This window comes from Coffea eugenioides, chromosome 9 (assembly GCF_003713205.1).
Source record: "Coffea eugenioides isolate CCC68of chromosome 9, Ceug_1.0, whole genome shotgun sequence".
NCBI classification, from domain to species: Eukaryota; Viridiplantae; Streptophyta; class Magnoliopsida; order Gentianales; family Rubiaceae; genus Coffea; species Coffea eugenioides.
In genome coordinates this window covers 6,814,044-6,837,542 of record NC_040043.1, presented here as the reverse complement: position 1 = coordinate 6,837,542, position 23,499 = coordinate 6,814,044, and the positions used below count along the sequence as shown (strand labels likewise).

Below are 23,499 nucleotides of genomic sequence, written 5' to 3'. Positions count from 1 at the left end.
ATTTGTAATAAAATCCTTGATTAAAGAAGAGTGTCAATCAAGTTGAGATCAATGGTTGAAGGACAAGGATTTGAAGCTGATATAGCACTCAATGAGACCCTGTGGTCCTTTTATGAGTAAACCCCAAGTTAATATTCCAGCACAGTTCCCTCTCTCTCTCTCTCTCTCTCTCTCTCTCTCTCTCTCTCTCTCTCTTGATAAACATGTTGATTAATAGAGTATTATATTATTATATCATGATATGTCGTACACTTCACCTATTTTACGCACGTATAACTTAGCTAATATTTGGAGAAAACTCTGTGTTGTAGAAAAGTAAGATGTAATATTTCTCTAGTACCAGTAGCACTAGCAATACTAGTAGTAGAAGTATGATTAATTTGAGAAGAAAATAAAAGGGCCTGATGCATCCGACCATATATAAATGATGATGACTTGTACTAATGAGTGTGGTGGTGAAGGAGGAAGAGTAGGTCTAGTAGTAATACTGGAGGAAGACATGGGCCATCACTGCTGCAGCAAACAGAAAGTCAAGAGGGGCTTATGGTCTCCTGAAGAAGATGAGAAGCTCGTTAAACACATAACTGCCCACGGCCATGGCTGTTGGAGTTCTGTTCCGAAACTTGCAGGTTTAATTTGACCTTTATATATGCTTTGCATCTTTATTCGTGCAGATGTAGATAGTTTTTCTTTTCACTTCTGACTAACTGGTCAAAGAAATTTGGTTTCTTGGTTGAGAATCGAATACAATTTGAAGTTTAATATTAGTTTTTGTTCCTCGTCTTAGAACAATGGTTCAGTTCTCTCTTTCTTTTTTCCTTTTTTTGGGCTTTTCCTGTTCTCGTTCCTCTCCAGCTTCTGGCCCTTCTGGTTCCTAATGATGGAATGTTGTTGCAGGGCTACAAAGGTGTGGGAAGAGTTGTAGATTAAGGTGGATTAATTACTTGAGGCCAGATCTTAAAAGGGGTTCTTTTACTGAACAAGAAGAGAGGACAATTATTGATGTTCATAGGATTTTAGGCAACAGATGGGCACAGATAGCCAAACATTTGCCTGGAAGAACTGATAATGAGGTCAAGAACTTCTGGAATTCTGTGATCAAGAAGAAGCTCATTGCTCAAGGATTAGACCCCAATACTCATAATCTCCTGTCTCCTCATCAAACCAAAGCCAAGAACAATGGTAATACTATAAGCAAACTCAACTCTCATCATCAAGAATCAGGTTCAGTTTTCACCATGGATACTTCACCAGGAAACAAAGAAATCATCGATGCAAAATCGACGTTGTCTCTCCCGAGTTCATACATTAATTCATCCGCATTAAACGGAGCATCATCCATAACAACATTTGAGTTCCAAAACCCTAGTAATCTTGCATGGACTGACCATGGAACTCACAGTTCTCATCAGCAATCTATGATGGAGTTTTCTAGCTGTTCTTCTATGGAAAGCACTCCAATTTCAACTTCTTCTTTACCTTCATCAGGGTTTGGGATTTTAGCTGAGAATTGCATGTGGGGTAATGGTTTTGAGCCATGCTTCGATCACGCTCCGCCGCAGCAGCAGCAGCAGCCGGAAAAGGTCAGTACTGATCAAGAAAAGGTGTACCGAGTGAGTAATCACGAGTTTAATGGTTGTCAGAATGCAGAGAATGGATTTGATAGCTCTAACATCGACTTTGAGTTCATGGATTCGGCTCTAGTTCCTCCTGGAATGTATTGTAATGTGAATTCAATGGATCAACTTGCATGGGATTGTTAGACATTTTGTACAAAATCATTTCAATTTTTTACTTTTTTGCGTGCTATATACTGTCTTCACAAGCATCAAAGGGCAACAGATCTCTTTCAGATCATAGCTAGAGTTAGTGCTGATTCTAAATTTCTGATATACTGGTTATATCACATTTTGACAATTCTTTATGTTGTGAAGTATGAACCTTCTAACCATGTGGACTTCTGCAGCCATGTGCTAATGGGCTGCTGACCAAAGCAACCAAAGCTTTTACAATTTGTAAAAGTGCTTAAATGCTTTCTACCTCCTTCTAATTAACTTCATTAATATATGTTTTTGACTTTTGTGTACTAATTAGTAATCAATTTCTACGGTTTGGCACCTTTACGAAATCTCATTGTTACATCCAAATTAAGAAACTAGCTAGTCAGTTAGCAGATTGCATTACAATCGCCCGATCCTATTAACCTGCAGATCATAATATTATTCTGTTAAACAAGATTGCTTTAGTCTTTTTCTTGGAATCTTTCTTCCAGTCACTTCTGCTTATGTGTAATCCAACCTACAAAAGAGAGAATAGAGGGCCGATCCAATTTGGATTTCAGTACATAACAGTCACTCTAAAGTTGGTAGGGCGGAATATTATGGTACATGAGCATGGCTAAAGCTGAGTTGATGGGCATCTCCATGTTGAGTTGCTAAAATATTGCAATATTACCTAAATTTAGGAGACAAAACATATTCAAACGTAAAGTAAACGTGGCTGTATAAGGAATATCGGCATTCAGTGGGAGATATTGAAATATACCACGGTGGGTTGGATCGTAAAGTGAGAGAGATTATAAATAAAAAATTGAATTCAAAACTTCCCGCTTACACTCAGAAAAAAAAAAAGAAATATGCCTGTAAAAGGCAAGTTAGCCCCCGAAAGGGAACTAAAATTTCTCTGTAAACTGTAGAGTAGGATAATATGAGTTCTGCAAGTTCGTAAAACAAAATTATAAAATAAAATAACTATATATACAGGTGTTTCCATTAATTTTGGGGTGTAAACCATCATAAACTACAAGTTTCTTTGTTTTTTTTTAAAAAAAAATTGTCAATTGTCACTTCCTGCATTAACCTATTCAAAATCGTCACAAACTACAAGCTGTTTGCCTAGCAAAAGTTTCATTTGGTGAGTCTAATTAATTGTCAACATAAGGCATGGATTTTGGATCCTGAATATTGACCTTGTTCAAAAATTTCTTTGTTGGGGTACAGGCCTGCCCCAAAAAATCCATAGTCGTAACTTTGGACCTAAACTACGATGCATCCTTTAAAAGCAAATCTACTTAGAAAATAATTCCAAAGTAATACTCTTTCAGATTTTATTCCCTTGTCAATCGGAAAGATTTTATTCCCTTGTCAATCGATTTATTGCCAAGTAGGCTCTCCATCAAAAGAAAAGAATAAATTGTAATTAGTTTCTTTCTTATTTTGTATAATTCTTTTTCTATATATTTGGTGCTCTACAGGCACACTATAGGCAAACTAAGAAAGGAAAATAAATCCATATTAATTAATGCTTTAAAATTATCAATTATCCCTTTAATGGCAGTAGTTTTGCAAAGAAAATTTACCCCTTTTATGAAAACAATAACAACATATCTGCTCTTGTGTACTCTTATGGCAACAAACAGCAAATCCATGTCACATATTATGTCCTATCTTCTGACAACTCCTTAGCATTGTTCTTGATTGTTATATCACAAATTTCTTTCTTTATAAGTTGTTATATGCAATAACATAAATGATGATGAACTGTTGACTTTATACATTTCAAGAAGTTTGGGAAAACTCAGATAGTATAACACACTAGTAAGTAGTTCAAGATAATGATCATCATTTAATCAGTACTATAAAAGTTCCATTTTAAAGGAAAAAAGAAATGACAAAAAAAAATCTTGTATTTTTTGTCTCACTATAGAGAATTTAAGCAAGTCATAATTAGCACAAAAATTAACACCAAGGTTAGTTGATAGTCGACATTTGGAAGAGTTATCATTGTGCATTCTAAGAGTGAAAAATCATGAATTAATAGAATAGATCTCCAAAGATTTTTAGTTTATCTATATGGCGTTTCATCATACACATGGCAAGAAATTTTTTTAAGTTATTATGACTATTTAAGATATTTCCAAATATATTAAGAAATTCCTCAATGTAGACAATCAATAATAAATAGAGAAGAACTTTTATTCACTTTAGAGTGTGTATACAAGTGGTAAATTTTGAACTATTAAAAATAATTGTGGATTCATCTAATGTGAATTAGCAATTAAGCTCCTAAAAGTAGTTATTAACATTTTAATGGGGATTGTACCTCTCAAAAAAAAAAAAGATAACAGGAAAAGCTTAAGCGTGATTAGATTTTCTTATTTGAAGTCCACATCATGGCAACAAGTAGATTAACAGGGGAATAAATTTTGAAACTGCATTAGTTTGAAAATATTTTGTTAAGGAGAGGATTATCGTGGCTAGACCTATCAATCGGACCTAATGAACCGGGTTTTCATAAGCTCAATCTCAACTCATTTAATTTGTAACATCTTCAAGGTTTGGGCAATGAGTTTCGAATTAATAAATGTGAAACTCATACTCAACTCACATAATTAATATTCGGATTGTGAGTCTTATTCGAGTTTAGCCCAAACTCACTTATTACTCCTTAATTTTCTTAATATAATTACTATAACTATTAAGTTGTAAAACCAATTTAACATTTACAAGACTGCAATATTAAAACTAAATATGAACAAGTAATATTTTTAAAAAGTATATAGACCAAAAATTTTTCAACAATATTTTTATCTAATTCATTCAAAATACATGAAAAATAGTAATAAAACATGCGGTCATAAGCTAATACATTTTCAAAGGTTGAAACTTCTTTATAACCTTTTGATTTGAATCTAAACATGGTTGATGATTTGTGTTTCTAGACAAAAAAAAAATCAACCAATATTATGCCAACATAAAAATTTACTCAACCAATAAGAAAAGTTAGATATTCAGTTATGCATTACTAATATTGACTCTCAAGAAAACTGGTAGAAGAGTCTTCAGATATATTTTTGTGTTTTGTAATTTATCTATATTTAATATTTAGTAATAATATATTTGGATATATAATTATACACAATATCAAAATATAAATATCAGACATATATATAGATAATTAAATGGTCGGGTCTATGTCGGATTTGAGTCTAATGAGATCCAAACTCGGCTCATATTTAATTCAGACTTATTTTTAGGCTCAATCTCAAATCGACTCACTAAAAAGTTGGGTTAATGGGACTTTTTTTGGGGCCAAACGAGCCAAGTTCGGGTTAGTCCGGCCCCATTGACAGTCCTAATCGTAGCAATAAACTCTTACTTCAACGACCCTCCAAAATAATTCTCTTACTTCAACCTTTGTCACCTTATTTGGGCTCGTACTAAAGGTAGTCCAACATATCCCAAAGATCTAAGCTCAACACAATTAATAGGGATTAGATTGCCACGCCACTTCTTATTTGTAATTAGGTTACTATAAGGTCATGACTCGTCTCATGATTTCCTTTTTTTTTTCAAGGGTTTTCCTAACAGGTGCCTTATGGGTATCGTTAACATACTTACAAATCACCTAACCTACCCCATATATATAAATAATAACAATTACTATTTTCTCTTACATTTATACATTTTTCCAAATTAATTTCCATACATTTATACGTTTTCCCTAATTAGTCTTCTATTTCTAAAATTCTAACAACTAAAATATATGTTAACAGGTGCCCATAGATTGACTTTTTTTTTTAATATATCTTAAGTTATAAATCATACATCCAATCGTGACAATATAAGGTTAACTTTTAACTAATACGAATTATGTTAATGTGTGGGTACATCTTAGGGAGATAGTTTTGGAAGAAGGCGTGGCCTTTGAAGGGTATATTCATAATTCATAATCCTAAGCATATAATCAACCCATTGTCTTGTACACGCCTTTATGCCTTTTTAAGTTGCTTACCCTGAGAAGGCGTGAAAAGAAAATGCTCTAAATATGCCTGTTTATGAAATCGTGAGTCATCTTTCCACTTTCAAATTTCGGTAGACCGGAAAAGACAGAGGATCCATAGGCTTTCCTGGGCGGTGGCCACCTGGCAAAACTTCACCGTTCTCCTTCCCCTTAGATAGTAACGTTGGTGTTGTTGTCTTGTGGCGGAGTTGTCTTGACTCTTGAGTCAGCTGGTCAGACTAAGTACAACGTTGGAAGCGGCAAAAACACACACAAGTTCATATTCACTCGCACACAGAGAAAGACAACCAGGCTTCTTGCTGGGCTTCATCGAGAATGGCCAGAGGTTTTCTCTTCCCTACTGATTACTAATTCGAATTAAGCTAATGATTCTTGTGCATTGAAATGAATTTGATTTGTGTACAATTAATTCTACAGAAATTGTGGGGTATTACTATGATGAGGAGAAGAAAAGGTTCTTCCCTACGCGTGGTCCAATTCCTGGGTCTTCTCGAAAGCGGAAATCAGAGTCTTCTTCTTCTGCTGACAAATCTCAAAAACCAGCCTCAGAATCGGACCAGGTAAATTTTTTTCCTGGTTTATGTGAAGAAGCCTTTTTTTTGGTTTATCGTTTTAAGGGCTTGCTCATTTTCTGTTAGTACATTCTAAATTTCTTGCTTTTCCTTGTTTGGTTCTGAGAAAAGTTTGGTTGAGAATTTGATTGCTGCTATAACGGAAGTTGGCAGTTGGAGTTGTGTTATTCATTTCCTTTCCCTTTTTTTTTTGTAGTCAAATCCGTAAATCAAAAGGGAAAGCTGGAGATTTTACTGTTTAATTGTCAAACGAGACTTGATAAAAAAAAAAAAAGCAATGATGTTCTTGCAATTTAAATTTTTGTCTCGTTATTGAATCCACGACTTTTTAAGCTTGCTTTGGGAAGAAAGGAAGAGTTTAGCTTTTGAAGGAGGTTTTACAAGCATCGAGCAGTTAAAAACTGCTTTGTCGAACACCTTTTTTTCCTGGTTCAATTACTGTTGTTGATGTGATTGTTAGCATTTCAATTTATGACTAGAATCTCAGAGCTCCTACATGGATTGTTCTTTCTTGGTGCTGCTTTTGTTTTGCTATATTGCCTTGTTCAAAATGGTGATTGTGAGGTCTGGTTGAAGGTGAATGTAATGTAGCAAGCTGGTAAGTGTGAGTTTGAAAGAGTTTATCAGATTTAAAGACACCATCTTTTCCAAGACGGAGTATGTCATGTTGAAGACAAATTTAATTGGGACATGTATCTAGTTGATTATCACTTACATATAAAGGCTTCAAAATGGTAGATAGCCTGTTATTATACATAGTACTGAAATGGAAAAGCTAACCTACTATGTGACCATGTACATAAGTTTCTATTTTATAAAATTTAACTTATACTGGAGTATATGAGCATATATGCAATCATGTTACTTCAAAAAAAAAAATTAAATGTGCACTTTGAATTACACTTCATAGTGTAGAGAACACAGTTTTTCCATATGTATCCTTTTCTTAAATGAAATTTTACAATGTGTTAAGTTTGCTTATGAAGCGGATTGTTTCTGGATTTTTTTTTTTTCATATTGTACATTATTTTCTTTTAACTTTTGTTCTTAATCACATCTTGAGAATATCACGAGTGACCAATTGCTTCCAAACTTTGAGGATTTGGAAATTTGCTTTTTATCTGTACTTAGTTGTGGAAATGTTCCAAGAAAGTGTAATGTATTGGAATGTCTCAAGGGAAGTGTGACAATGTTGGTTGGCAGCTAATGGCATATAGCCTGTAGATTGGGGCAACTTATGAATATATTGATCACCTTCCGATTCCGATTAATTTGTAAATAGAAAGGGAGATTCAAGGTTTTTTTTTTTTTTTTTTTTCATGAAAGTTGGTGATATCACCAACATGCAATGATTTTTTTTTCTCTCTAGCTTAGATGTCATTATGCTTTCTCAGTTGTTATTTAGAATATCAGTGATGGGAATCCAACGAACTAGATGCATAGCTATGAGTTAACCTGCAAATCAATAGGTGGACTGATAAGCTTCTTCTTTTGATTTATTTTCTCCTATTATTAGTATATCTGAGTTGCTTAAAATGCTGCTTTTTTTTTTCTTACTCTTTTGTTTGTGTTTTCGGATTCTGTTCTGTGATATAAGTTGTTTATTTATCTGTTCAGGCTAGAAGGACACAGAGTTGGATGAAAAGTAGGAGTAAGATACTTCAGTTCAGGGAGCTGTGCGGCAACATAATCCCTTCCAGAAAAGGGAAATTTAATTTTCAAACTACATGCCAAAATAAACAAGCATCACAACCTCTGGTATGCTTCTCCAAGTCAGTTATCAATAGAGATTTTTACATACCATTTCCAATCACCATGAGGTTGGATAAAACTAGACATGAATGGTGAAATGATTTGCACCTTAGATTTAGAGTTATTGTCAGTGTTGCACATTTGTGTATTCAGTTGACTTGATGGAGAATGTTTACCATATGATATCGTAGTGGTGTGCATGTGTATTTGCTTTCTTCATCCCTGCTTGCTCAATTACAATGATTCTTTCCTACTAAAGATAAGTTTTAATGAATCAATTAATCTCTTATGGTCTTTACTGCTTTCCATTTACAGTGCAGTAACTGAAGTGACACATCAGAAATAATTTTAAACCTCATAAAGAAACTAAGAAGATGTGCTTTCTTGTTGTTTAACTTCTGACTGTTTGAAAAGAGTAGGGAACATATTCTTAATGTGTCAATAACGAAGTTATTCATTAGAGAGAAACTTGTTATGTATTAATTACTTAATAAGTTTTAAAATTCTGGAAACTGCTATACTTTCTTTCTTGTTTTTTTCCCCTGTCAAACAAGAGCTATGAGATTCTTTATCCATATTCTCTTGTTTTCCTATGCATTTAGATATGGAAGTATGGTCAGACCCAAAAGAAGGTTGACAACGTGGTGCAACAGATGAATATTGATATTGACACGCCAGCTGGCACATTGGAAACTGATATATTATTGGCTGGTGGTCTAAACGGTACATTGAGGTATCTTTGACATTGAATGTTGAATTGGATTTGTTTACTTATTTAACAAATTAATGAATAGTCTTTTGGGTTTTGCATTCCCCTACATTTTTGAGAATTATGTGCCTATTGATGAGACACTGACGACCAGTAGGCATGGAAGGCTCTTTTCAGGAGCACATTGCTTAATGGGAAAATGAACAAAAGGAAGTGAGGTATTTCTGCGTACAAATTGAAATTTAAGATGAATTAGTTGAGAGAAATACTGATAGATGGAGTAAATAAAGAAAAGAGGAAGTGAAAGGGGAGAAAGAATCTTGAGTTCTACAGATAATCAGGTAGTGATTCTAGTTTTGTGTCTGAAATCCCAAAACATAGACTAGTGTGGCTGTATGGGCTTTTCATATATATGACTGAAGAGAACTAGACCATTATAGGCCACAGAAACCTGTAGACATTGGTCAAAGAAAGCTGATCACCCATCTTGCTTTTTTATATTGCCATGTGTAAGACCTACTCAGGCGACTCTATGCTTGCCAAATATGTTGACAATACTCTGGTATTGAACTTTCACAACGCTTAGTTGTTTGCCATTTACAATGTAAGGATTCCTTTGAAATATTACTGTTCAGGAAACATTCAAGCATTTATTGGGAATTGTTACAAAGTGCTCCTTAATGTGTTGATTTGGGGACCTTTTTTTTTTTCCAGTCTTTTCCTAGTTGGAAATGTTGAACAAGAATTTGATTATGAGATCGAATGTTCTCCGGAGCCAGTATGGCCTGTCAACAAGGTGCAGCAAACCGAATGCATAGCACCGCATAATTTATGCATGCCTGTTCATGCTTCAATCTTTATGGGTTCTGACATAACTTGCATCAAGATGTTGCGGATGCCAGTTGACGGGGCTTTGACAAGGAATGTTTTGTATCCTTTGAAAACTTTTAGATATTCATTGGAGTTTGTGTGAGTATTTCTGGGGTGACAGTTCTGGTCTTTGTCTTACTGGTAACTCTTAGGTACTCCTAAGGCGGTTGATCTCAGCTGTTTTACGATAGGTAATGTGTTTTGCTGCAGGATCTCCATTGTTAACTTCATTTTATATGTTGCTGTTATGTTGAGCAATTCACAAATTTTCTCTGTGGGATGCTCATTTCTTTGGTCTGTTTGTTTCTTTGTAGTCCAGACTAACCACCACTAGTTGATGCTTTTTTTAATTTGCAAGTACATCAATCCAGGAGCTTATCTTGTTTAGATGCTTAGAACTTAAACAGCAGTATAATTTTTTGTTGCATGTGTACTCCTTGACAAATAAACCTAAGAATAACTACTATGGGTTCTGGAGAATCTCGTGGAGTGGCATACATTATGGATGTGGCTGCACCATTAGGATATTACTCAAGCACTTCAGAATCTCTTCGTCGGCTTGCTTCTTTTGAAAGTACAATTTGGGATGCAGATTGCAGCTATAATGGGGATAAAGTAGCGATTGGTAATTTCTAAGACTTGATCTTTGATTGAGAACTTGTTTACTTTACAACGTTTCTATCTGTTGCAGTGTGAAATGCTTAGTTTACAAAATTAGTTACCTCACATCCATCAAGAATGCATTTAGCAAGATCATCTGTTTTCTTTTCTTTCCACATAATGTGTTATAAAAATTCTCTATTTTCATCCTTTACTTTTATTCTGGTCAAATCTTTGGCTTCAATATAAGCACAATCGAATTCCGCTTGAACATCAATTTTTATTCCTATCCACAAATGGTTATAATGAGGGAAAGAAAACGAAAAAAAAGAAGCCCATGTAATCTATTTCATATTTCTGCTTTTGTGGAATGAATTCTTCATAGGTAATATGTAGACATCAAGCACTATAGCATAAACCAGAATGCATTTTATAGAGAAAACTCCTTTTGACATTGTTTTTGACATTAGTGTGGCCTGAGTTTTCTGTTATTCTTTGATGATCTTTGTCCCTTACTTCTGGAGAGTTCCTCAATATCTTGATGATTTGCAGCAAAGTATTTTCTTTATTCACCAGTAAAGTTTTTCCCTGTCTGCTTAAACAAATGTTATGTAATTGTCTTTTATATTGTCTTTGCATAAGTGGAGTAACTTGTATCCTTCACCCCATGGGCAATTTCACTTATTATTGGCTTCTTATGCAAGACATATTGCCATAGCAGTATTTATTGATGTATGACATGTAAATACATATGTTTGTTGGAGTAATACTTCTTTCCTTTTTGCTACAGGCGCCAATCGTGGAGCTTTCTTAGTAAACGTAGAATCTCGAGTGGCATCACAGGTTTTGCACTGTAAAAGTGACGTTTTATCGCTACAACTTGATAATCCGGTAATTTGAATTGATTAATGGCTTTTTCTTAGATGCATAATGAAGTAGTTGCTCTCATCGCATGGCCTTTATATCGATTTGATAGTGGAATAGATCATATTTGCCACTTCTTAAAGAATTGTGATGCATGAACTTTATCAAGTTAATGGTGGCATAGATATCATATTAGCCACTTCTCAAAGAATTGTGAAGTAATTACATGGCCTATGAAATTTAAGAAGCTGCCCGTTACATCCTTCCTAAGCATAGTGATCCGTTAGGTTCTTCCTTTTTTTTTGGGTAGGAGATTTATTAAACATCAGTGTTGAGGTGCATATTATCTCGTCAATACAGATAGATCTGCCTACTTTGCTACTTCAAAATTATGTAGCAATCAGTAACGATACGCCAGTTTTTTAATAAGAGCTCCATTCCATAGCCATATCCTAGTTATATACTTCTAAATGTACCTCTCTGACATGCATTACTGCACTTCCAAGAATGGTAAGAGCAAAAACAGTTTTAGTTCTGAACGTAATCATGTTTCTGGCCCTCCAACTGTGGTAAACTGGAACAGCTAATGAGAGCTTTTGCATGTTTCTAACATGCAAATATATTTTGATTAAAGTGCTCTCTAAACCAGCAAAGCTCAGTAGGCCAGCTCTGAACAACATTTTCAATCAGACAAAAGACAAAAAAAAATATTTATTACATAGCATACATGTATCATCAGATTGATCTCCTCAGATCTGGAGTCTATCTTGCATAGTGAGCCTTTTTGGAATAAAAGCCTGAAAATGAAAGCAAACTCTGGGATTAAACTCTCTGACCAGACTAGTTTATGCCAAGCTACAGTAGATGCAACCCCTGATATTCCACATGTAGAAGATATCATTTGCCAAATCTTGATTGCTTTCATTTTTGCAATTGCTGGAAAAAATCTAGATGGTTTGCTTTCACTGTGTCAATAACTTCTCCAAGCACTAAGTCTTGTTTTTCCTTCGTCTTGTCTTTAATAATTATGTATTGTCTACTGTTTACAATACTATGGGTAGAAGATTATGAAATCTTTTGGGTAGATTTTTTCGTGAGAAGTAGATTTAACCATTCAGTTATTCTGTTATATGGAATTGTTTGTACACTAGATTTGAGTGTTGCTGGGCTTAGGCAGGAGAACTGACAGGAATGCAATCATGTTGTGGATAATTATGATTGACATCAACTGGAGAACTTTAAGATGTGAGATTTTACCAGTTAAACTGTTTTAGTACATCATTTTATTATTTTTCTTTTTGTCTTCAGTAGTGGAATAGGGAGTTTCTTTTTTTTTTTTTTTTAAGTGGAATAGGGAAGTTATTTTAACCCTTTTGTTTAGTAGGATTTAGGAGGATTAGATTCTGCATATTCTGCACTATACCCATTTCTTTCTAGTATAATTTTTCTCTTTATTCAAATGACTTTAAATGTAATTATGAAATGGATGGAAGAAGTATTTCACCTTTAGTATAGGTCCACTCACTGTTTCAGCTTGTTACCTTTTGTGGTTTTTGAAATCATTTCACCATATGCCTCCTTGTAAAGATGATCAATGTGGTGCCATTATTTTTTGCATCCTTTGCCTGCAACCTTATTGTAAGATGACCTGGTCTCCAAAACAACTTTATGCATGCATAAGAAAGAATGAAATTGAATATTTTCCTCATTTGCTTCAGAAGTATGGACAATGTGCTTGGTTAGTTGTTTCCATATATTCCAATTGCGGTTCTCTAATACTTTTAGAGGCTTTTGTTTTCTCTTTTCAGGGAAACATCATTTTATGTGGCCTCCGCAACGGAGCAATTTTGACAGTTGATGCTCGTCAGAAATGTCAAGATTTTGCTTCTCAACATCGAAATCCCAATGCTCATCACGATTCTTCAAGACCAAAGGTTGAATGCACTAATGTAGAATGTCTTCTTTCTGTACTCTAGCCTGACAACTGAGAAACACACAAACATAGTTGAGAGATGTTAAGGATAACAGATCACCCAATGAAGCTATAGCCAATTTACAACCTGAGAATTGAGTCAAAACGATTATAGAGATGTTTTATGAGCCACTTGAATATTTTTAGATTTATGTTATTATGTCAGGAAATGTGTCGCTAGACATAATATTGAAAAAAAGTGACAGCAATTTTCTTTCGCATATTTTCTAGACTGGATAACTTTTAAAATAATATGTTAACTTATTGTATCTACTTACAATTCAACTGCAAAATCTAGCATATATACAGGACAATGAGATGTATGTCCTGCATGGAAGTTGATTTGACTACTTTACTATGAGTTAAAGAGACCCCAGAAAGATAATTCTTTCACACTACCTTAAATTTCTTCTTTTTAAAAACTTTTGTGCTCCTTAAATCTTGCACAACCCATAGTCCAGTTGCATACTCCTTTTCCCACATGTAACTAATCTTTATGCATTTTGTTTCATACCTTGAAATGTAATTTCCGGGTTTTATAGCTTTCATACGAGTATTAGTTTTTGGAGAGTTGGTGAAAGTTACAAACGTGCCTTTGCAGCTCCAAAGGAATGCGCATTACCCTCCTAAGATATCAATGCCATCATCTATCGCTTGGTTAGTTGCCCTTCTGGAAAATTTTCTGGTTTGTTTCTTCTACTCATAATGTTTAACAAACTGCTGTTTTTCCTGTGAATGTAGCTTGAAGTCACTGATGCTCTATGATCAATACTTTCTGGCAAGCTCCATGGATGGATCGGTTGGTATTTGTTCTGAATTGCAGCATTCTATTTTTTTTTGCTCATTTTTGGAATCTCTTGAATACCATGCAATACTTAGCCTTATTTGCTTTGATAGTCCGAGAACATCAATTAGTGTCTCATACAATATGCTCATTTTACATGAGGCAAAATAAAAAAAAAAAATTTCTGTCATAATTCCATCATGTTGGAATTATAATACAAAATATGTTCTTTGAGAATTATAAGTTTTCAATATCTTAAACTTGATTTTTAAATGTTATATTTGAATTTTGCATGAAGCCTGAGATTTGATATTTCAGTCCAACTTTCTTCACAAAGATGCATGTAGAATAATGTGTTGCAACATATGACCAGGATACAAAACATCCATGTTTCATTCTCCCTCTATCTAACTTCTTGTTGCCTGGCAATAGGTCAGGGGTATTTTCTGTGAAAACAGTATGAACAGGGCTCAACACTTGTAGCAAATATGAAACCCTACAATGGCAACAAATATGCTTTTTGTTTTGCCTTCTTAGGTTCTTGCTTGGGCTCCTTTTGGTGAAAGAAAATTTGAAACCCTTGCCCATTTAAATTTAATTATTGATGCATATAGATTGCAGTAGCTAATCATAAACTTGATGTGATAACCTTGGACTTACATGGGAAAGACTTCAATGGAGAAGCTATTAAAATATGGTATCTCCAAGTTGTACTAATTTGGATTAGGTCACATTTATAATTCTGGCTTAATCTTCTGCCAACTTCCAGTGGTAAGCTTTTTGGCTTCTGTCCTTTAGATTCACTATGAGTCCTTTACACACAATTAAGAGATTATGCAAGAGTTTTGAATGGATGGATGAGCACAAAACAACTGGTCTCTGTGATGTTATAATCATGTCTGCAGAACCCATTTTTCTCCCCTAACCATTCTTCTTGTTCTCATGTTTGGTCCTTGTAAGGGTTAATTTCTTCCACGCCATTCATCCTATCGGTGATTTGACTGGTTAATTCAATATGCCATTGTAGTTGATCTCCTTTCATCCTAAACTACATATCCGGTTTAGCTCCAGTGCTATATTTTTTAAGGAAGGACAATTAAAACAATTTGTAGAGACCTTATGCATAGTTGCACGTTGCTTCACTATGTCTACAAATTTAAAGAACGCAATAACTGTTCATCACTTTGTCCACCAATTCAGTTAACTAGGCTTTGATTTTGATATGAATGGAAAGCCATTCAGTTTGGAACGCCTGGGACTATTGCCATGTCTATGAGAAGTTTTCTGTTTGTACTGTGGAAGCTGCTCGGTCTATGTTCATCATGATTTTCTTCTGAAATCAATTTGCCTGTTTCTACACAAGGATGGAGTTGTTTCTTGTGAAAATGGGATATCATTGCTTTTGGTCTACATCCTCATTTGTTCGTCAGGTTTTAATTATTAAATTTAACCTTATTTTCCTGAATTATTGAAATGTTTTTGTGCTAATTGCTTCTCCAAGGCAAATTAGAATTTATATTGCACTGTCTTCTTTCTTTTTAGATCAAGCTTTATGATCAACGTCTGATCCAAAAAGGTGCTGTTCAATCTTATGAAGGATATGTTAATTCTCATACTCGCATACAACTTGGAGTAGACCCAACAGAGAGATTTGTTATGTCAGGTGATTGGTTTTAAACGTGTGCATATTTTTTATTATGAATTTTGAAATAAAAAATTTTAAGGTCTTCTTGTTAGGTGGTGAGGACTGCAAAATGCGGCTTTGGAGTATCAAATCTGCGGAAATGCTTTTTGAGAATCGATTCATGAGTTCAGTGCCTTCAGTTGTCTGTTGGGCAAAACCTGCAGGTACTGCCAACTTATCCTCAAAATTTTGCTGTTTTTTAAATTTCTAACAATCATTATTTGGTGGCAGTAGAATTTTAAAGTTGACAATCTTAGATTGTAGATTTCAAATAGAGGTACACAACTTTAATAAACTTTAAGCAAAAGAGAGGTTTGTACTGACTTCTTGCTTCATCCAAAAGTATAATCTGTGTGTAATCTGTTATTTGAGTAAATACTGGTATAATCTGTGTGTGTGTGTATGTTATGTGATTTAGATACATATACACTTGTGCCTACCTGTGAATGTACACATACATACATATTGACTGGATTCTGATTAACTCTTTTGGGACTCACTGATAGATCTTGCAAGAACACCAGGTGAATTACAAGATGACCAAGATTACTGGCAGAAACATGAATGGGGGGTGTGGATTGGATCTCGTGAAGGGCTTTTTTACATGGATTGGTGCTGAATGGTACTCGTTCAGTGGTCGTATCTGTGTAGTGTTGTGGCTTAGGTTCCTAGAAAGATAGAACTGCTTCAAGGTTGCAATTGTCAGCAAAGCTTGGGACAAAGCTACAAGGACCTCCTGTGTGCTCAACTGCTCAACCAAGCTGGTTTTTCTATTAGCTTGAAATTCAAATAGATTCAAGCTAATATTGCAGCTTTTTTTTTTTTATGTAGAATTCATCATCATCCCTGCATAGAACTGTAAATTGGTATGCATAGTTTTAGCTTTATTTTCTGGAGGAAAGTTGGGCTGTAAAGGAAGAAAAGGAAAGAAATATATTTTTTTGTAGCATAATGAAACTATTTTAAGACATGAAGAGATAGATTATAGAAAGTGACTCCTCTCTTTAGTTGCTTCTGCTGTTGTAACAGATGTCAAATGTAGTAGACTTATAACAATATTTTTTTGTAGCATAATGAAACTATTTAATAAGGACATGAATAGATAGATTATAGAAAGTGACTCTTCTCTTTAGTTTCTTCTGCTATTGCAACACATGTCAAATGTAGTAGAATTATAACAATATTACTAATATAGCAGGGGAAGTGTTTGATCAATAGGTTTTTATTCTAAGATGATGTAGTGCATTTTCTTTTCATGGGAAAAGAGAAAAGGAAGTCTGTTTTGTCTGCCATTTATGTTAATTGGGAGCATGGAAGTAATTGCTGTTCTATTTTTGTAGCTTTAATGTTCCTTTTAGACTGTTTAAAACTGAATCACTGATGCAGCTCCCAAAGTCAGAGCTGTGCTGGTGGACTTTCTCTCTAGGGAATCAAACAGTATGAACTTCTTCTTCTTGGATATTTATCAAAACATTTTTGTTTTCCTCTGAGGAAAATGATTTGGGACATTATTTCAATGGTTATCCCAAAAAGAAAAGCATGAATTGCTAAATTGCTTGATTGGCCTAACCATTGTTTGTGAAAGACGGAATTTATGTCTAGCAATCTACTATCTTAGAAGCGTTTGTTTTTGGGATACTGGGTAAATGAACTTTTCTGTTTTTAATTGAAACAGGGCATGTATGTGCATAAGTACATAAAGATTTTTCTAAAACAGATTTGCAAAGTAGGTAAATTTTGGATCTAGAAGTTTTTCATGAAGCTGAATGGTTAAAAATACATTTATTTCCAAAATCTCCATCGAACAAGTACTTGATCCCCTACAAACACACAAACATCGGTGACCGCAAAAGTAGATGAATAACTAATAATTTAGTTAACAAAAAAGATAAATAATTTAGTTAACATATTAAGTTGTAATCAATTAGTAAATTTGTTGTGATATTGTAAAGAGTAAATCTTATATACACTGACAATGTATACACTATCACGGTTGGATGTACGATACATGTACAAAATTTAGGTTTCAATATGCATAGGAGGAGACGTAAAAACTATTATCATTTGGCAAATTCGGCAGTTAGGATAGATTCAGGAGTTAATTTGTTGGTAAGAGTAAAACTAATTTAGAAAAACGTCTAAATATAAGGGGTGAAAGGAATCCAAGTGTGTGCTTTCACATAATAAATCAAGTGAAATTTGGGTATCTTAACGAGTACTTCAAAGTTAAAAGGTAAAATAAAAAAAGCTACACCTATGTTTTTATATCATTATGAGTCATCTATCAGAAAAATCAATGCCAATTCAAGATTTGCATCCTTTGCGGTTGCACCTGCAACCACAAAGAACGGATAATACTTTTAACGGTCGAGATTGACTCATTCGAATCAACAGTCAAAATCTCGAGATCCGATGGATTGGGCATTAAAAGTTCTTGCAGTTGCATCTATAACCATAGAGAATTCGCATCCGTCAATTGTAGAAAAATCACTCCCAATTTAGGATCTACATCCTCTGCATTTATAGGTACAAATGCAAATGATGATTGGCATTTTTAACGCCTGAGATTGGCCTATTCGAATCAACAACTAATATCAATTCGTAGTTGAATGGGCTAATCTTGGCTATTAAAAGTTCTTGCAGTTTGCGCCTGTAACGGTAGAAAATCCGCATCCCTCAATTCATAATATGTGACAAGATCATGATCAGATATTTTTAAATAAGGCGAGGTCTAGCACTTTTAACGCCTGAAATTGGCCCATTCGAATCGATAGTTGAGATCAGTTCAAAGTTGGATAGACTGATCTTAGCCATTAAAAGTTCTTGCAGTTACATCTGTAACTCTAAATAATCTGCATCCCTCAATTCATATTAGGTGACAGGATCATGATCAGGTGCCTTTAAATGGGGTGGGTTCCAACATGTAAAAACTTCCTGACAAGTTTGGGACAGCTGCTTACTACTATAGTGAATTCAACAACATAAAAGACTAATCACCACTCACTTTGTGAGCACTTACCATTAGTGAATTCTAATTTTACTTTTAAAGAGTAGTGATATTGAATTTTTTGAGTACTCATTTCTTGAATTCCAATACAAATCTCCTTGGGGTGCTAATATGCAATGCCAAAAAATTTCCTTCCAAGATTTAAGAATTTGCCCTAGGTCCAAACCTATAAATTTTCTTAGTGAATCGGTCCTGCCAATGTTCATTCTATTGAGCACTTTAATCATTTTTTCAAATGCCCATAATCTCTATCAAAATAATCAACCTACATGTCAATTTGTTGGGTCTTACACCCCATGTTATGTTTGTTATATAGTGCTCTTTTTTCTATTCATAGTGGTTGAATAATAAAGTAAAAAAGAATAAGAAACAAAAAATTAGCTGGGCATATTGCATATGCAACTATGCTTCATATACTGTTTTTGAGGGTGTTTTTGAAAAACTTTGCTGTAGCAAAGTTTTTAGAGTATATTTTGAAATATTTTTAGAAAATATTTTGAAATATTTTTTATTGGCACTTTATTATGAGATATTTGGTAAAATTTTAAAATAATTTAAAATAATTTTTAAATTATCTTTTAGAGTACTTTGTTGTAACTTTTATTGTATTTGAAAAACACTCCAAAAACAGGAGATCCAAACAGAGATAATATAGAAATTGTCTTAATCTACCAAACTTTACACTATCAGGCGACCAAGGCAGATATATCCATGTTTTTGTTCTTAGCACTGCTCCAAAAGAAAACTATTTTGCTCTGATATGCATGTTAAATTAATTGGTAACCCCTGTTATATTCCAATTAGTAAACGTATCAAATTTGCTTCTTGGATCAATGAATCCCTTCTTCATCTTAAATTTTAACAGTAAACCAAACTCATAAGTATCAAAATGTCCATTTAAGCCTCGTAGTATTGGATGCTGATGGATGATTGGACCATAATATGATCTAATTACATTCACCAAACGCCACAACCTTTTTCTCAATGGAGTATTATTTAATTCTTCAATCCAAACGCAGCCTGACATCAGCTTTTAACTGGTCAAACTTATCATTAATAGTGCCTGCCAGCAAAAAGTGACAGTAAAATCGCACCACCGACGGTATAGAATTCATCTTACTCTCCTTTTCACGCAATGTTGAGCGTCACATCGTCTTTTATTTATACTAATCATAATTAAAGAAACTAAAGAAAATCTCATTTCTTCGGCTAAAATTTATCGATTTCTCAAGGAGACTAAGTAGCAGACAATGTATAAATCTCTTTTTGTATTAAGAAATCTTTAGTAATGAGCAAGTCTTGAATCACTGAAAATTTGTTACCTCTACTATCGTTTTGGAAAAGGGTGACGTCATCTGAAAGCCCATATAAAACTTATGGCGCGTGAAGGAAGATCTCGAGCTGCGTCTCCTTCGTTTCTCCCTCCTTTAAACCCCTTCAAAAGTTCCCTCTCAAAATTCCAAGCAAACAGATTTGACTGCGGTTTTAATGTGTGGTGAATGTTAATGTATGGACGTTATCATTACAGCTTGATTGTTGAAGATTTACCATTTCTTGCTGTTTTAGGCCTTAAAAAAAGTTGTTTTTCTTACTTAGTTTAATCTATTTCTATGGCTACTCTTGTTCTTGTTTTTAAGATCTAACTAATGAGGCCTCTCAACTCTATTCCTCTTGTCATTATCCAAGGAATTTGAAGTGTAAAATAAAAGAAGCTTTACATTTTATGGCGGCATAATGTGATGAAGATTAGGTTAATGTTGCTAGAGTTCAATGTGCTCCACAAGTTTTCGATACACTTCTTATTGGGTGTAAATGAATAGGGCAAAATAGATACTAGGGTAAAAGGGGAATTGATATGCCTCCAATGAGTGCACGACAACAATTTGGGAGTGTTGTTTGGATTGTAAATAATTTGAGATATTTTTACTGTAACACTTTTTGTGATGTGATGTATGTGAGATAAAAAGGTAATTGAGAAGATAAAAAACTGTATTGAAAATTGTAATGGTGATGTCAGCAAATATATTTGGCCAAATAATCTACTGTCCAAACAAATTAAGTAACAAGCTAGTATTAAATTCTGAATATAAATGTGCATGTAAAATGATAGTAAATAGGAAGAATTAGATGTCTTTGAATGTACTAGGGTAAATGCTAAACTCCAACGCAATATTTTACCTTAGTAACTCTCGAAAACTGAAAAAATTTGTAGTTTATATTATCACACTAATACATATTGCACTCATTAGTTACATCTATTTTTAGTTTAAATGTACTTTTTACACTATCTTTTATATTTTTTTTCTTTAGGATTATAGTAGTAGGATTATTACTTTACAAATAATTTTTGACTTTTTAATCCATCATTTATTAAGTACTACAAACACATTCATGCAAAATTCTTTTCTTTTATCTTTGATAAATGCAAAATTCATTAAGCAATTATTGAAAATCATCCAACACGATTTCATTTACACTGCTACCCTAATAGTATGTTAAACATGGACTAAAAATAGCAGATCAAATCTGTAATTTAATAGATACAATAGATCTAAATTTTTTTTGAACATATCTAAAATATAATAAATTTTCAAGTTGTCTTCTAACAAGATAAATCACTACAACTCCCTTATGTGCATATTGCAATAATTAGATTTGCTAATCAGTGGATTTAAGTTCAAATAATGATGCTAAACTCTGTCCAGAGAGACCTAAGATCCAAAAACTTTTCAAATCTAACAATCAGATTTGAAATAAATTCAAATTTAATAATAAATGAAGAAAAAAAAAGAAAATTTTCACTAGAAACCCCTAGGAGAAATGGAAAATTCACATTAGTAATCCTTAAGCGAAACTAAGAATTGTCACTAAAAAAATTTAGTAGGATTAAAAAATAAAATAATCAATCTCCCTCCCAAAGAGGAAGACTTTTCTAAAAAGATGAGAAAAATTAGAAAAAAATTGGTGAAAAGGAGAGGAGGAGAGCTTAATTTAAAAAAAAAAAGAAAAAAAGCTCAACACTCTTAAAAAATACAATCCAAGTGGAGCCTAGTCTACTGTAGGAGTACTTTATAGTGCAGCAAGATAAGAACACAAAACAGTGAGATGTCTTGATATGTGGTAGGGACAGATGTCAAGTCTTGGAAAAAGTTTTCAGTGGGTTGTATCTAGTGGACACCACACACTCATATAATTGAATGAATTAATTTTCTATACACTTTTAGTTTACAAATTTTTTTTGACGAGTGTGTTCGATTACTAGACAATATAGGCTCCTAAAGATTTCAGTGCAAATGGCTTTGTACGTTAATAATTTATAAAAGATTAATCTACAATTGAGAACAAATCTAAATTGTTAATAGCCGATATTACACGAACAAAGCAAATTTTAACATTTAATTTGATCAAATGTTACTCTTCTCAGTTTTGAGTTTCATTCTTTGTTTCACCACTGAAATACATAAATCCCATCATAATGATGACCTAATTGTTGATTCTGGTGCAGCTTAAAAACTTTTGCAAGTAAAGGTACCAAAAGAAAGAAAAGGAAGAACCCAATGCAGTCTAACACCTATTTTTCTGAGTTTCTAATGCGTACATTACACACTGGTATGCTTACCATCTTTTGCAAATAAAAAGGTAGTATGATGCTCATAATGCCTAAAAAAGCCATTGTTGCCATATTAATAGCATTACAACCACAACAAATAGTCATGTGGTGATGACCTTTTGACTAGAAGCATGTCATCGATGTTGAACAATTGAGAGAAGACAGTAGCTAGGATTTCTTTTTCCCCTTGAGAAGCCTATTTTAAGAATTTTTTTTTTTTTTTTTTGTATTTGAAAAAAAACGGTATCGTATAAGGTGAGTAAACACAAACAGTTAGAGTTGGTCTAGTAGTTAAGAGATGGCTCTTACATTTCTTTTCGCTATCAGTTTTAGGGTTTAAATTTTGGATCTGACAGTTGGGGATAAAAAGGACGTGAAAAGTGGAGCGAGAGTGTTAAAAAAAAAAAGACGAAACACAAATCCAAGGCAAATATGGTAGAAAAATATAGTGCCAATAATGGCCATTGGAACCATGATGTAAAATTTATTGTTCGTGTAACAAATATATTCCACAGCCGTTGTTTAAGGAATCCTTCAGCAAAGTTATACACTTTGAGTTAATAGTTTCTAAAATTTTGATAAAAGGAACCCTTTTGCACACAGAATCGATCAATGCATTTTAAAGCGCTTTTACCATTTAGGGATATTTTATTTTTATTTTTTATATAACTAAAAAAATTGACATACATTTCTCTTGTCTAATATTTAACTATTAAATTTTTAAAATAAATAATAAATTATTAACTCATCGAATATTAATTTAAATCTTCGTCGAATAAAAACTTTAGTGACATACAGCTAGCCTTTCATATTATGACATCACTCCACTATTGAACTGATGAATCCAAACAAAGCCTATGACAAAAGCATGCAATCGGTCAGGCCTTATCATGAATAGTGCCAGCCAGCAAAGAAAGGGGCAGCACTACTACACACACGCTCGGAGTATAGATTTTATCTTACTCTCGCTTTATGCAATGCTAAGTATCACAGTATTTTTATATATCAATTATTTATGTATAATATAAATAGCAATTTAAAAAATATATAAATCTCAAAAAAATTTAATTACTGATGTACCAATTTCTGAGTTCCTAAAGGCATCAAATTACAACTATCAAGAGTAATATTAACAATAAATGTTAAGGAAAAAAAATTTTTTTTTAGAACCCATCGAAGGGTAGTGGCGCGTGAATGCAGAATTTTGAACATATGCGCGTGTGCATGTAAAAGAGTGCGTTTTCCGTTTCAGTAGCGCACAAAAATTTTTCAG

The 23,499-nt window shown here is 33.6% G+C and overlaps 2 protein-coding genes across 3 annotated transcripts; both read left to right on the top strand.

Annotated features, from left to right (window-relative positions):
- The first annotated feature begins 499 nt into the window (after positions 1–499).
- LOC113782080 (transcription factor MYB14-like) lies at positions 500–1,763 on the top strand. The gene is made up of 2 exons (XM_027327991.1): positions 500–629; positions 898–1,763. The coding sequence occupies exons 1-2, from the start codon at positions 500–502 to the stop codon at positions 1,761–1,763; spliced, it is 996 nt and encodes a 331-aa protein (XP_027183792.1).
- A 4,125-nt stretch (positions 1,764–5,888) lies between these two features.
- Positions 5,889–16,720, top strand: LOC113783331 (DDB1- and CUL4-associated factor 4). Of its 2 annotated transcripts, none has more exons than XM_027329434.1 (13): positions 5,889–6,127; positions 6,220–6,362; positions 7,992–8,132; positions 8,729–8,859; positions 9,550–9,765; positions 10,161–10,330; positions 11,096–11,196; positions 12,978–13,103; positions 13,743–13,798; positions 13,883–13,940; positions 15,468–15,588; positions 15,663–15,773; positions 16,134–16,720. In XM_027329434.1, the coding sequence occupies exons 1-13, from the start codon at positions 6,118–6,120 to the stop codon at positions 16,226–16,228; spliced, it is 1,479 nt and encodes a 492-aa protein (XP_027185235.1). In that variant the 5' UTR covers positions 5,889–6,117; the 3' UTR covers positions 16,229–16,720. The 2 variants fall into 2 exon arrangements, with proteins under 2 accessions (XP_027185235.1, XP_027185234.1); XM_027329433.1 differs by having other exon boundaries at positions 16,116–16,720.
- Positions 16,721–23,499: the final 6,779 nt, after the last annotated feature.